This window comes from Oncorhynchus kisutch, linkage group LG3, assembly GCF_002021735.2.
Source record: "Oncorhynchus kisutch isolate 150728-3 linkage group LG3, Okis_V2, whole genome shotgun sequence".
NCBI lineage: Eukaryota > Metazoa > Chordata > Actinopteri > Salmoniformes > Salmonidae > Oncorhynchus > Oncorhynchus kisutch.
The window spans coordinates 38,274,015-38,289,805 of record NC_034176.2 but is presented as its reverse complement, the minus strand read 5'-3'; the positions used below and the strand labels follow the sequence as shown (position 1 = coordinate 38,289,805).

At 43.4% G+C, this 15,791-nt stretch overlaps 1 protein-coding gene across 2 annotated transcripts; it reads left to right on the top strand.

Moving 5' to 3' along the window:
• Window positions 1-5,829: 5,829 nt before the first annotated feature.
• Window positions 5,830-14,657, top strand: LOC109872299 (tumor necrosis factor receptor superfamily member 10B). Of its 2 annotated transcripts, none has more exons than XM_020463490.2 (10): window positions 5,830-6,130; window positions 7,621-7,786; window positions 7,986-8,114; window positions 8,283-8,394; window positions 8,615-8,718; window positions 8,966-9,058; window positions 9,316-9,356; window positions 10,050-10,304; window positions 11,714-11,750; window positions 11,907-14,657. In XM_020463490.2, exons 1-10 carry the CDS (start codon window positions 6,089-6,091, stop codon window positions 12,197-12,199), a joined length of 1,272 nt encoding a protein of 423 aa, XP_020319079.1. In that variant the 5' UTR covers window positions 5,830-6,088; the 3' UTR covers window positions 12,200-14,657. The 2 variants fall into 2 exon arrangements, with proteins under 2 accessions (XP_020319079.1, XP_020319087.1); XM_020463498.2 differs by having other exon boundaries at window positions 8,615-8,706; window positions 11,907-14,651.
• Window positions 14,658-15,791: the final 1,134 nt, after the last annotated feature.

Sequence of the window (15,791 nt, the reverse complement as noted above, 5' to 3'; positions counted from 1 at the left end):
TATATATATATATATATATACAAACATATATATATGTATGTATATATATGTGTATATATTTTTATGTTTATGTATATATATATATATATATGTTTGTATATATATATATATATACAACATATATATATATATACATATATAAATAGATATAAACAAACACACATATATATATACATAAATATATCCACATACACATATATACATACACATACATACATTTTTTTTTCACCTTTATTTAACCAGGTAGGCTAGTTGAGAACAAGTTCTCATTTGCAACTGCGACCTGGCCAAGATAAAGCGTAGCAGTGTGAGCATACAACAAAGAGTTACACATGGAGTAAACAATCAACAAGTCAATAACACAGTAGAAAACAAAGGGGGGGTCTATATACAATGTGTGCAAAAGGCATGAGGAGGTAGGCAAATAATTACAATTTTGCAGATTAACACTGGAGTGATAAAAGATCAGATGGTCATGTACAGGTAGAGATATTGGTGTGCAGAAGAGCAGAAAAGTAAATAAATAAAAACAGTATGGGGATGAGGTAGGTGAAAAGGGTGGGCTATTTACCAATAGACTATGTACAGCTGCAGCGATCGGTTAGCTGCTCAGATAGCTGATGTTTGAAGTTGGTGAGGGAGATAAAAGTCTCCAACTTCAGCGATTTTTGCAATTCGTTCCAGTCACAGGCAGCAGAGTACTGGAACGAAAGGCGGCCAAATGAGGTGTTGGCTTTAGGGATGATCAGTGAGATACACCTGCTGGAGCGCGTGCTACGGATGGGTGTTGCCATCGTGACCAGTGAGCTGAGATAAGGCGGAGCTTTACCTAGCATAGACTTGTAGATGACCTGTAGCCAGTGGGTCTGGCGACGAATATGTAGCGAGGGCCAGCCAACTAGAGCATACAAGTCGCAGTGGTGGGTGGTATAAGGTGCTTTAGTGACAAAACGGATGGCACTGTGATAGACTGCATCCAGTTTGCTGAGTAGAGTGTTGGAAGCCATTTTGTAGATGACATCGCCGAAGTCGAGGATCGGTAGGATAGTCAGTTTTACTAGGGTAAGCTTGGCAGCTTGAGTGAAGGAGGCTTTGTTGCGGAATAGAAAGCCGACTCTTGATTTGATTTTCGATTGGAGATGTTTGATATGAGTCTGGAAGGAGAGTTTGCAGTCTAGCCAGACACCTAGGTACTTATAGACGTCCACATATTCTAGGTCGGAACCATCCAGGGTGGTGATGCTAGTCGGGCATGCAGGTGCAGGCAGCGACCGGTTGAAAAGCATGCATTTGGTTTTACTAGCATTTAAGAGCAGTTGGAGGCCACGGAAGGAGTGTTGTATGGCATTGAAGCTTGTTTGGAGGTTAGATAGCACAGTGTCCAAAGACGGGCCGAAAGTATATAGAATGGTGTCGTCTGCGTAGAGGTGGATCAGGGAATCGCCCGCAGCAAGAGCAACATCATTGATATACACAGAGAAAAGAGTCGGCCCGAGAATTGAACCCTGTGGCACCCCCATAGAGACTGCCAGAGGACCGGACAGCATGCCCTCCGATTTGACACACTGAACTCTGTCTGCAAAGTAATTGGTGAACCAGGCAAGGCAGTCATCCGAAAAACCGAGGCTACTGAGTCTGCCGATTAAGAATATGGTGATTGACAGAGTCGAAAGCCTTGGCAAGGTCGATGAAGACGGCTGCACAGTACTGTCTTTTATCGATGGCGGTTATGATGTCGTTTAGTACCTTGAGTGTGGCTGAGGTGCACCCGTGACCGGCTCGGAAACCAGATTGCACAGCGGAGAAGGTACGGTGGGATTTGAGATGGTCAGTGACCTGTTTGTTGACTTGGCTTTCGAAGACCTTAGATAGGCAGGGCAGGATGGATATAGGTCTGTAACAGTTTGGGTCCAGGGTGTCTCCCCCTTTGAAGAGGGGGATGACTGCGGCAGCTTTCCAATCCTTGGGGATCTCAGACGAGATGAAAGAGAGGTTGAACAGGCTGGTAATAGGGGTTGCGACAATGGTGGCAGATAGTTTCAGAAATAGAGGGTCCAGATTGTCAAGCCCAGCTGATTTGTACGGGTCCAGGTTTTGCAGCTCTTTCAGAACATCTGCTATCTGGATTTGGGTAAAGGAGAACCTGGAGAGGCTTGGGCGAGGAGCTGCGGGGGGGGCGGAGCTGTTGGCCGAGGTTGAAGTAGCCAGGCGGAAGGCATGGCCAGCCGTTGAGAAATGCTTATTGAAGTTTTCGATAATCATGGATTTATCAGTGGTGACCGTGTTACCTAGCCTCAGTGCAGTGGGCAGCTGGGAGGAGGTGCTCTTGTTCTCCATGGACTTCACAGTGTCCCAGAACTTTTTGGAGTTGGAGCTACAGGATGCAAACTTCTGCCTGAAGAAGCTGGCCTTAGCTTTCCTGACTGACTGCGTGTATTGGTTCCGGACTTCCCTGAACAGTTGCATATCACGGGGACTATTCGATGCTATTGCAGTCCGCCACAGGATGTTTTTGTGCTGGTCGCGGGCAGTCAGGTCTGGGGTGAACCAAGGGCTGTATCTGTTCTTAGTTCTGCATTTTTTGAACGGAGCATGCTTATCTAAAATGGTGAGGAAGTTACTTTTAAAGAATGACCAGGCATCCTCAACTGACGGGATGAGGTCAATGTCCTTCCAGGATACCCGGGCCAGGTCGATTTGAAAGGCCTGCTCACAGAAGTGTTTTAGGGAGCGTTTGACAGTGATGAGGGGTGGTCGTTTGACTGCGGCTCCGTAGCGGATACAGGCAATGAGGCAGTGATCGCTGAGATCCTGGTTGAAGACAGCGGAGGTGTATTTGGAGGGCCAGTTGGTCAGGATGACGTCTATGAGGGTGCCCTTGTTTACAGAGTTAGGGTTGTACCTGGTGGGTTCCTTGATGATTTGTGTGAGATTGAGGGCATCTAGCTTAGGTTGTAGGACTGGCGGGGTGTTAAGCATATCCCAGTTTAGGTCACCTAACAGAACAAACTCTGAAGCTAGATGGGGGGCGATCAATTCACAAATGGTGTCCAGGGCACAGCTGGGAGCTGAGGGGGGTCGGTAGCAGGCGGCAACCGTGAGAGACTTATTTCTGGAGAGAGTAATTTTCAAAATTAGTAGTTCGAACTGTTTGGGTATGGACCTGGAAAGTATGACATTACTTTGCAGGCTATCTCTGCAGTAAACTGCAACTCCTCCCCCTTTGGCAGTTCTATCTTGACGGAAGATGTTATAGTTGGGTATGGAAATCTCTGAATTTTTGGTGGCCTTCCTGAGCCAGGATTCAGACACAGCAAGGACATCAGGGTTAGCAGAGTGTGCTAAAGCAGTGAGTAAGACAAACTTAGGGAGGAGGCTTCTGATGTTGACATGCATGAAACCAAGGCTTTTTCGAACACAGAAGTCAACAAATGAGGGTGCCTGGGGACATGCAGGGCCTGGGTTTACCTCCACATCACCCGCGGAACAGAGAAGGAGTAGTATGAGGGTGCGGCTAAAGGCTATCAAAACTGGTCGCCTAGAGCGTTGGGGACAGAGAATAAGAGGAGCAAGTTTCTGGGCATGGTAGAATATATTCAGGGCATAATGCGCAGACAGGGGTATGGTGGGGTGCGGGTACAGCGGAGGTAAGCCCAGGCACTGGGTGATGATGAGAGAGGTTGTATCTCTGGACATGCTGGTAGTAATGGGTGAGGTCACCGCATGTGTGGGAGGTGGGACAAAGGAGTTATCAGGGGTATGAAGAGTGGAACTAGGGGCTCCATTGTGAACTAAAACAATGATAACTAACCTGAACAACAGTATACAAGGCATATTGACATTTGAGAGAGACATACAGCGAGGCATACAGTAATCACAGGTGTTGAATTGGGAAAGCTAGCTAAAACAGTAGGTGAGACAACAGCTAATCAGCTAGCACAACAACAGCAGGTAAAATGGCGTAGACTAGGCAACGGGGCCAACAGATAAAACAAACAAGCAGAATGGAGTACCGTGATTTATGGACAGTCCAGCGTGCATCAGCTATGTAGCCAAGAGATCAGTGTCCAGGGGGCAGCGGTGGATGGGGAAGGGAAGCTGGACTGGCGAGTGTTATCCAGGTAAAAAAAAAAAAAAAATGACTAAATAGCTTGTAGCTAGTTAGCTGGTTAGCTTCTGGAGGTTCTTGAGTGTGTTCTAAAAATAAATAAAAAATAATAGCGATTCCGTATCACATTGGGTGAGGCAGGTTTCCGGAAGGTATAAACAAATTAAAAGTCAAAAGAGATAGAAAGTAAATATGGGTCCGGTGGGCGTTTGGGACGCGGCGATTCAGGCGGTTAGCAGGCCTGTGCTAACAAGCTAACAGTTTGTAGGCCCGGGCTAGACAAGGTAGCAGTTAGCGGACCGGAGCTGGACAAGCTAGCAGTTAGCAGGCCGAATTAGCAAGCAGGGAGATAGCGAGGGCTAGAGAGTTAGCCTTTGGGGGACGTCGCGATGGGGTGAGTCTGTTTATTCCTCTTCATGCGGTGACATCGATAGACCGGTCGTGGGCCCGGGTATTGTAGCTCAGGAGTATGCTACGGTGGTAGCGCAGGCCGGGCTAGCTTCAAGCTAAGTGGGTGGAAACGCTAGCCAGGGGTAATCATCCGGGGTTGCGGTTTAGCTAGATAGCTAGTTGTGAAGATCCAGCGTATTTGGAAGCTTAGGTTTAGCAAAATGTTTTTAAAGGGATAGCTATGTAAAAAACGAAAAATATGTAAAAAACGAAAAATATGTAAAAAACGAAAAATAAACAAAATATAAACAAAATATACAGGGACACGACACGACAGGACGACTTACTGCTACGCCATCTTGGATCACACACATGTATGTATGTGTGTGTGTCTATATATATATGTGTGTATATGTTTATATGTGTATTTATTTGTATATGTATATTTGTATATATGTATGTGTGTGTCTATATATATATAATCCATCCTCACATAATTATATCTGCAGACAAGGGTGACTGGGTTAGTGTATTTTCACAGTTTACTTTACGGTGGTGTCTTTTTGTTTAAAATGGGTCCGACTACATGTTTGAGGTTCACACTTCCCAACATTCTGTTGTGGGTATGAAACTCCTCTCTTTCGGAGCACATTAGTCAGTTTAAACCTTCTCTTCCTCTCCGGTGACTGTGGCCGTGTCTGCGTGTGAGAGACTAAATCGTGCAGACAACTGATGAGTGTGGCTAGTAATCCCATAAATCTGAGGGATTTTTCCCCAAATAAAACAATATTTGTTATAGTTTGTATCCTCTACAGGGCCGGTGTCCCCTCCGTGGGACGGTTGAGCGTTTGTAAGAATATTTCCCAGGACATAGACTTATCTGATATGGGCACAAAGCATGAAAAATGAAAAGATTATTGCTAATCTACCTGCACTGTCCAATTTACTGTAGCTATTACAGTGAAATAATACCATGCTATTGTTTGAGGAGAGTGCACAGCTATGAACTTGAAAATGTATTAATAAACCAATTAGGCACATTTGGGCAGACTTTTGAACAGAAATACAATGGCTCATTGGATTAGTCTAAAACTTTGCACATACACTGCCATCTAGTGGCCAAAATCTAAATTGTGCCTAAACTGGAATAATATATTGTGGCCTTTCTCTTTTGCATTTCAAAGATGATTATACAAAAAAAAATCTTATTTTACCAGATCTAATGTGTTATGCTCCTACATTAATTTCACATTTCCACTGGTATCAAGATTATGCATATCCTTGCTTCAGGTCCTGAGCTACAGGTAGTTCGATTTGGGTATGTCATTTTAGGCGAACATTTTTTTAAAAGCGTCCGAACCTTGGCTAGAGATGTTTTAATTGGGACTATTTAATCGTTTCCCTAAGGGGCGTAACGGGCACTGCGCCAATCGTCATTTGGAACTTTCTCTTTCGTGAGGAGAGTTGTCTCAAATGAATCTAGCGCTGTTCAACCAAACTAAACCATCGATTCATGGAGGAGTGCTGGTGCCGCTTTTCTGTTTTCTGACACTTCAACTGGGATATATACGCCACCGTTGACATTTTGCGATGTTTGATAAAAGTATGAGCAATATAGGCCTACATTACATGGTAAGTTGTTTCACGCTGTACGGCTGTGACCACATCAATTTGAAGCGTTGTTGTCACAGCACGCGCGCTCTGTCATTACCTCATCAATTAAATTGTGGAGCCTACTAGTAATGTAACTTTTGACTTATTCTAAAATTCGAACTCATGTTCTGACTTAGTCCATGCGCCATTTGTGCGGCCAGAAAGAATGTCGCGTAAACATGCCAATGGAAAAGCCTCATAAAGGTGCGAAATTCCTATGTAGTGCCTGTTGAAGCCGGTGTTTAGTTAGACTAAGGCAGGTGTTCCCAAACTTTATTTAGCTTCGGGGACCGCCTTTTGTGATACGTTAGCAAATACTTCAGGGACCCCCTCATAATATCAGAACACAACTCCTACTTTAGAGTGCGATTTATTTTTTGCATACAAGCAGTTTCTGCAGTGCATGGCCAGACTGAAGAAGTTTCTGCCCTTGGGAAATAACATTTTAAAGGCTTGGCATTAGTGAGAAAATGTTGCAGTTCTAAAGCTAATTTCTTGCAATTCTACACATATTGCCTTGGGCAGAGAGAACATTTAGCAATTTAATGCTAAAATAACTGTATTTATGTTCCAAATAACATTTTGGGAGAATACATAAAACAACAGCCAAACATAATATGATGCAGCATATCTATTGTCACCTTGCCTCTTTTCTACTCTGGAGTGTGCTTGGGTTTTGTTCAGAGAGTTTGTAGGCTGGCCCAGATTTGGACATACTTTACAGGTGAATACAGGTTGCTAAATTGGGTGTGCCCTTGTGACTCAGAGGTTCCAAATAGATTTGTGATGAAATTGCATCACAGCGCTTCTTGTTTGTCTCTAGTTGAGCAATACCAACCTCAAATAGTCGAACCAGATAAAGACCCGTTTCAAAATAGTTGTTGTCTAACTACATACATTGTTGGGACTAATCATTAGGCTTGCTTCACTTGTAGATGAAGTGTTAGTCTACACCTGTTGTTTACGAAGCATGTGACAAATAACATTAGATTTGTAGTTGTTTTTGACAGAGCATCAGTGGCGTGATCATGAATGCAATTATATTGTCCCTGTTATCATACCTAAGCTTTGGCAAGTCTGTCACTTGAAACAAGGAGCTCTGCATGTCCAAAGATGACATTCTTGGATTATTTCCTTTCCCTTCTCTAGTTAGTCATTAATATGGACCTTTTTGAAGATATTCCCTTGAAGGGGAAGTGATTTATTGTCAGGACTACAATGTCATATTGTGAGGAAAGAAAGACCTAGGTTTATGTACCAAATGCTATTCCCTACTTTTGACCAGAGCCCTCTAAAGTAGTGCACTATATGGGGAATAGGGTGCCATTTGAGATTTACACCTCATTTTTACAACAGTAATTTCCTCACCAACTTTGGCTACTTTCCTTCGATGTTATGGGTGTCTAAAGTAAGCTAGGTGAAAACTGGATGACAATGTTTTTCATGTGTGCTTCATCTTTGTCTCTAAGGTTGTCCTCCTAATCTGGGCCCTCAACCCCATGGTGGCAGCTCAGTCTGGCCTTAAATTGACACGGACAGGAGGCAGCGTCAGAAACTTGACACAGCGGGACATCTCATGCCGGGAAAACCTGGAGTACCCACATGACAATATCTGCTGTTTAAACTGCCTAGCTGGTGAGACAAATAGAGATTTAAGATTCAGTCTACTGAGACCAGTGTGTGCTCTTGAAATGGTACACTACTTTGGCCTTGTATTGACCATGGTTATACGACTACAGGAATTCATGTTCAGTGTCAAGTGTCTGCTGTATGGACAGGTAGGTAAGACTCCTGTTTGGATAACCCAGTAACTCTTGTTTCTCTATGGCCTCAGGTACGTATGTCAAAGCGTACTGCACACGTGCCTTGGAGAGAGGAACGTGTGAGGCCTGTGAGTTTGACACATACACTGAACATGGCAACGGACTACGACAGTGCTTAAAGTGCACCACGTGTCACTCAGGTAATTCTGTTGAACAAGTTAGCCCTTTTCAAATTCAACATGATCCATTAGAATGAATGACAAATGAAATGGCTGGGCTCTGATCTATCCCGTGTCTGATTATATATTTTTTTTAAATAAAAATAATTGTGTCTTTAACATTGCAATCTCTGTATGTTCCTCTCACAGATCAGGTGACTACGAAGGCATGCACCATCACTCAGGACAGAGAGTGCCGGTGTAAACCTGGGTCATTCTGTGCCCCTGACCAAGCCTGTGAGGTATGCAAAAAGTGCATAAGGTATGTCCATAGAATATGTTAACATACACGCGGATGCTCTCAAACTAAATCTAGCCTAACCTCCATTTTTACTTCATTAAACTGTTGTGTAGACGTTATTGCACAGTGGTGACTAGCTTTTCTATACATTGCATTTATTCATCGATAAATAAAATCGAATGAAACTAGTTTTAATGTGGCTTTTAAAATGATACTTTGTTGAAACCCCCATTTGTCTCAGATGTGAAGAGAATGAGGTGACGCAGAAGAACTGCACTGCTACGTCCAACACTGTCTGTCAGACCAGACTGCCCGCACCCAGCACCATCCCAGGTACAAGACCAGGTACAGCAGACATCCCCTTGCTGCATGCTCCGTTGTCTCCTGTTTATTACTATGGATTAGGATTTTGTGTGTCAACGCAATAGAATATTATGATTGTTGCGTATATTTTGGGAAATTACTATTTCTGAATTTTAAGGGGCGTTCTGGGATTCAAACAACGACAAATTGTCAACCCTGCCACTTATTTGGTCAACAGCGGATGGATGGGGTTGTGACATTAAACATTTATTTCTCTCTGTTGAAACAGCAGGTGTTGGTGTGATTGTGGTGGGAGTACTGGGTATCACTGCTGCAATTGCTGCTGTCTATTTGAAGAGGCGAAATTGCTGTAAAAGGAGAGGTAAGGTCATCTATATCAAATAAATACCTTTTGCTCTTTCAAAAGTGAAGTATCGGGATGCCTTCCAAATGGCACCCTATTGCCTATGGGGCCTGGTCAAAAGTAGTGCACTATACAGGTAGTAAGGTGCCATCCAGAGGGAACAGAGCCTCAAAGCTCACGTGTCAGCAGTGATGCACTTAAAGCTGTCAACAGAACATGTCAATATTGTACCTGAAATAAAGTGCCCTGTGTGTTTCATACTTCATCTGTTCCAGACTCCCAGAATAATCCCAGTGAGACGCTGAAGATTGAGGTGGTGAGTCAACCGGTCTCATTCCAAAGTTATTTTCACATTCGCGGTGTCAGACTCAATGGGGCTGATCCCGACTTAGGAATTTGTCATTCCTACACATGCCTTTCCTATGCACTTCTCAGTATTTGATATTCAGACTTGCCTTATTCATTCGTGTAACATTCTCTGCAGGTGTGACTACCTTGCGCACTCTGAATACATCTAATTCAACTGCTGAAAAACTCCTACTTGCTGGCCAACAGATTTTCAATGGGGTTTTCAGCCATCCCTTTAAATACAGTGTACCTTTTTCAAATTAGACTTTTGTCGGACAGACTCAAGAGAATACGCATAGAGAGAAATGCGCATGATAAGGGAATTGTGTTACATTTACGCATGCTTAACTCTGGTCTGAATCTAGGCCAATCGGCACTGCATGCTGAATTAGATGAATTCTGATCAAATTGCTCAGACGAGCTGATCGGATTTATTTTTAATTTTACCTTTATTTAACTAGGCAAGTCAGTTAAGAAAAAAATCTTATTTTCAATGACGGCCTAGGAACAGTGGGTTAACTGCCTGTTCAGGGGTAGAACGACAGATTTGTACCTTGTCAGCTCGGGGGTTTGAACTTGTTGTGAAAACATGGCAAAGTACATAAGTGAACAGCAACAAATGTGCCTCATTAGACTACATATAACTTTTCATATCTTGTAGGATGATCAAAACAACAGGTCAATTGAGGAGAGGCAGAACAACCGGAGTGCTGTGCAGGATGACACTCGGCTCCGTCTTTTCCTGGAGCTGACCCAGGAGGTGGGCGCCAACGCCTCCTCAGCCGATGAGGACAATGGACTGGGCGACAGCCTCCACAACACCACCAACTCCTCCCAGTCCAGTTTGTCTGCACTACCCTCATCCTCCCCGCTTTCCAGCCCTTCGGCCAAGAGGCAGCCAGGCGCTGCGGCTACGGTGAGAGCAGCAGCACAGGGCATGCTCATGCGAACCTACCCCTTGTCTTCTCTCAATCTCTTTTCTAACCACATCTGCATTGTTTCTTTAGAACTCCCATCCTATTCTGGATCTGGTCTTACTTTCTGTTCATCTTTATTTTCTCTGCTCAATATACAGTGCATTCTGAAATATTCAGACCCCTTGACTTTTTCCACGTTGTAGCCTTGACTTTTTCCACATTCTAAAATGGATTGCATTTAGTTTTTCCCTCACACAATACCCCATAATGACAAAGTGAAAACAGGTATTTATACATTTTTGCAAATGTATAAAAAGCAATAAAAACAGATGCCTTATTTATATACGTATTCAGGCCCTTTACTATGAGACTCGAAATTGAGCTCAGGTGCATCCTGTTTCCGTTGATCATCCTTGATGTTTCGACAACTTGATTGGAGCCCACCTGTGGTAAGTTCAATTGATTGGAAAGGCACAAAACCTGTCTATACAAGGTCCCACAGATCTGGGTAATTGTACCAAAACAGTTCTGCAGCATTGAAGGTCAGCAAGGACACAGTGGCCTCCATCATTCTTAAATTGAAGATGTTTTAGAACCACCAAGACTCTTCCTAGAGCTGGCCGCCTGGCCAAACTGAGCTATTGGGGGAGAAGGGCCTTTGTCGGGGAGGTGACCAAGAACCCAATGGTCACTCTGACAGAGCTCCAGAGTTCCTCTGTGGAGATGGTTGTCCTTCTGGAAGGTTCTCCCATCTCTGCAGCACTCCATAAATCAGGTAGAGAGGCCAGACGGAAGTCACTCCTCAGTGAAAGGCACGTGACAGTCCAGTTGGACTTTTCCAAAAGGCACCTAAAGGACTCTCAGACCATGAAAAAACAAGATTCTCTGGTCTGATGAAACCAAGTTTGAACTCTTTGGCGTAAAACGTTCGTTCCAAATGCACTGAATTCGTTCCAAATACTGTACTTACTTACTGTTTGAAAGCCACAGTCTGGCTGACGTGTATACAGCATTAGTTCACCCAATTCATAATTACTCTCATGGGCAAATGGACCCCAAACAACTGTGTCCCATTTTGAAGTAGAGCTACTCCCTTTCCACCATCCATCTTGATGAAGACTTACTAGGCAGACAACTTGCTAGGCAGTTTTGACACTTGTTTTTGAAGATTTAATTAACCATTGCTAGTGGCCAGGCCCAAGCACATAAATGTGATTTATAGATGCAAATGCAGGGTCGAGGAAAGGACGGAATAAGGCCAGAGACAAGAAGTCCAGAGCTGTTGTTGAGGTCCTTCCCTCCTGCACAACCCTCCAAGAGCCAAACTTCAGAGCTAGTGCAGGGGCCTCGTTTAGGAGCCTGACTTATGATTTATGACTGACCATGTTTATTTTAATTTGTTTTCTAGGAAGATGTCCTTCTCAGAAAACTTGCTCCTTTGAATGGTGAGTATACCCTCCTATATTTTATGGATTTAGGCTAGTTAACATACTAATATTATTTAGCCTTGTCTATGACCCACTCTGCTCTGCTTGATTAATACAGTACAGCACGGTGTGCTTTGATGTCAGGGCCTTGACTTTTATCTTTTTTATTTTTAGGTGACGAGTCCTTGAAGAAAAGTTTTGAACTTTTTGAAGAGCTGGATGTTTACTACCATAACAGATTCTTCAGGCACATAGGACTCCGTGACAACGCTATAAAAAGCACTGCACACCTTCATCCTGAAGACCGAGTCTATGAACTGTTAAACGTATGGCTGGAAATGGTGGGCATGCAAGCTGACATAAATGACCTAATCAAAGCCTTACTTTATTTGGACCAGAAGTTATCAGCAGAAAATATTATTTCTAAAGCCATTGAAAATGGTTATTATGAATATGCAGTAAATTAATATGCAGAAAATAAAATTGCGTTAGGAAAGTATAAAGACCCCTTCCCCTTTTCCACATTTTGTTACATTACAGCCTTATTATAAAATGGATTAAATACAAATCTTCATCAGTTAACAAACAATCCCATAATGACAAAGCGAAAACGGGTTTTTCGACGTTTTTGCAGATTACTTATTTGCATAAGTATTCAGGCCCTTGCAATTGAGCTCAGGTGCATTCTGTTTCCATTGACCATCCTTGAAATTATTCTACAATTTGATTGGAGTCCACCTGTGGTAAATTCAATTGATTAGACATGATTTGGAAAGGCACACACCTGTCTATATAAGGTCCTACAGTTGACGGTGCATGTCAGAGCAAAAACCAAACCATGAGGTCAAAGGAACTGTCCGTAGAGCTCCGAGGCAGGATTTGGTCAAGGCACAGATCTAGGAAGGGGTACCAAAACATTTCTGCAGTATTGAAGGTCCTCAAGTGGCCTACATCATTCTTAAATGGAAGAAGTTTGGGACCACCAAGACTCTTCCCAGAGCTGGCCGCCCAGCCAAACTGAGCAATCGGGGGAGAAGGGCCTTGGTCAGGGAGGTGACCAAGAACCCAATGGTCACTCTGACAGAGTTCCTCTGTGGAGATGGGAGAACATTCCATAAGGACAATCATCTCTGCAGCACTCCACCAATCAGGCCTTTATGGTAGTGTCCAGCCACTCTTCAATAAAACTCCTGCTTGGAGTTTGCCAAAAGGTACCTAAAGGACTCTGACCATGAGAAACAAGATTTTCTGGTTTGATTAAACCTTGATTGAACTCTTTTACCTAAATTCCAAGCGTCACATCTAGAGGAAACCTGGCACCATCCCTATGGGGGAAAACTTGGTGGCATCATTCTGTGGGGATGTTTTTCAGCGGCAGGAACTGGGAGACTAGTCAGGAATGAGGGGAAAGATGAACGTAGCAAAGTACAGAGAGGTCCTTGATGAAAAGCTGCTCCAGAACGCTGAGTAAAGGGTCTGAATACATGTGATATTTAAAATTATACTTTTGCAACAAGTTCTAAAAACCTGTTTTTTGCTTTGTCATTATGGTGTGTGTGTGTGTGTGTGTGTGTGTGTGTGTGTGTGTGTGAGAGAGAGAGAGAGTTGGTTGAGTGGGGGAAAAACCATTTGAATTGATTTTAGAATAAGGCTGTCATGTAACAATGTGGGAAAAGTCAAGGGGTCTGAATGCACTATGTTCCTGCTTCTAGGGAGTTCTGGGGAAAATACCCAAAATACAGACAGTAGGAGTCATAACTGAGCCGTATATGTGATTTAGTTAAATGATCTCCGGTACTTGCTGCGACAGGCCTATTGTCTGGCTGTTGAATCAGTTCACTGTGCGAAACTGCAGAGGGAATGATAAGTTATGCACATGCTAGCGACTGTAGAGCTCCTGGGTGTTGAGTAAACACTGTCAACTGTAGTAGAAGGGAAGAATATACACTGGATGTAGTCTACTGTGTTGTAGTGGTCAGGACACCATGAAATGCATGGACCATCCTGAATGTATTTTAAACACCAGGGGTGCATCCCAAATGTCACCTTATTCCCTTTATAGTGCACTATGTTTGACCTGGGCTCTGGTCAAAAGTAATGCACTATATATAAATATGGTGCCCCACCAGTGGTGTGTGTCTTTACGATTCAGCATAGAATGTACAACAGTTGTATTTATTTATTTTTTAATTTAAAGGACTGGTAAATGTGTATTTGCCTATAAGGTTGTTTTCTTATGTTGGTCCTGTAGAGACAGATCTATTGATGCTGAATATTCTGTACAAACTATAGACTTTGTTTTGTCATGAAATAATGCTGCCTTGTTTTCCACCATAGTACTGTCTTCACACACTGATAATAAGTCCTATTGCTCCTTAAGCAAATCATGTGTGTTGAGTGATGTCTATCAAACGAAGTAAAGCAACAATGTTTCAGTGTAAGTGATAGATGGCACTGACATTTTGAAAATGAGCAATGTTGCACAGATCTGTGTTCAGAGCAGATAACTCCACCTAGTGGAAACTATGGAAATAATTTTGTCTTCTGCTGTTTAAATGATGATGATCTTATATCCTCAGCCTTTAGTCCTGTACACTGTATTTTGTGATATCCTCCGTAGTATTTATCATGGCTTTCAACTGATGAAATGAGTTAAGTTACTCTCCCAAGACTTGCGTTCATTATTTCAAATACAACTGTCTCTGCATTATGTTCTTGTCATATCTCCTCTGAAGTTTAAAGGTCTTGTCAGTATACCCTTGAGTTGGAGCCAAAGTGCAGTTGCCAATGGCAGTGTCCCTTTTAATTTATAATTTCATATTATTTATGTAGATGTTCTTTACAGTGAATGTTATTTTTTTAAGAACAATACAACAAGTTGGATATTAATGCATCAGTTTTGAAATAAAGGTTTTATATATTTTGTGCTCTTTTCAAAATGTCTCTAACTAGAACCAGATATTGCTAAAATGTTGCTCAAGAATCAATCACATGATGTCACTAAGCTTACTCTTTGTGACATCTTAGCGATATAACATTGATTGTTATTTGGTTGACATGTTCTGTGATGTCATAATTGTGTGTTGTCCAAAATGTCATTCTGTTTCAATACATTGTTAGAAGCAAGACGAGGAGGTAGAGAGGAAGGGTCTCTGCTGCACCTGCACTCGATATGAGGATGGCAAAGAACGCTGGGGCATTTGACCTCAACAGCTGCACCGTCAGAGAGCTCATGCAGCAGACTGGCATTTCCTTGGGCAAGGCCAGGAGACTAGTGTGCTTCAGGAACCACCAACGGAGGTGGGCTCACAGTATAGAGGCTGAGAGGAAGGCCTTAGCAAGGCCATCCCGGAAAGGAAACAGAAATAGGCGTAAAGTGGCTTCTCAGAACAGTACAGCAGGTGGCAGTGGCACACAGCTCCCTACCCATGTGTCTGTAGCTACAGGGCCTGACCCTATCCATGGGTCTGTAGCTACAGGGACTGACCCTATCCATGGGTCTGTAGCTACAGGGACTGACCCTATCCATGGGTCTGTAGCTACAGGGACTGACCCTGTCCATGGGTCTGTAGCTACAGGGACTGACCCTATCCATCTGTCTGTAGCTAGAGGAACTGCGCAGGAGGAGAGCACATCATCCTCACAGAGCAGTAACATCACAGCTAATCATAATCCTGGGGAACTGGGACAAGCAAGCCAAACCACATCTCCAGAGTCCATTACACATAGAGAAAACATCAAGGGTGATGATGAGACACTGGACTTTAGAAACATGGATCTCATCAAACAGAGACAATTGTCTACTGGGGGAGACGGTGTCATCCTAGTCGGCATCAGAACGCCCAGTGGAAGAGTACTTGAGGACAAGGGCACAGGATCCATGCGTGAGGGACACGCTGCAGTACGCACTGCTCCCCGACGCAGTGCTCGCCTGAGACTGAAGAGACTTACACTCTCTCAGAACTCAAAGCTGGTTGAAACAGAGAGAATCATGCTGTCCCTTCATCAGCTTTCAAAACCTCTCAATCACGGTAAAGCAACTCGATTCCAATTACCCAT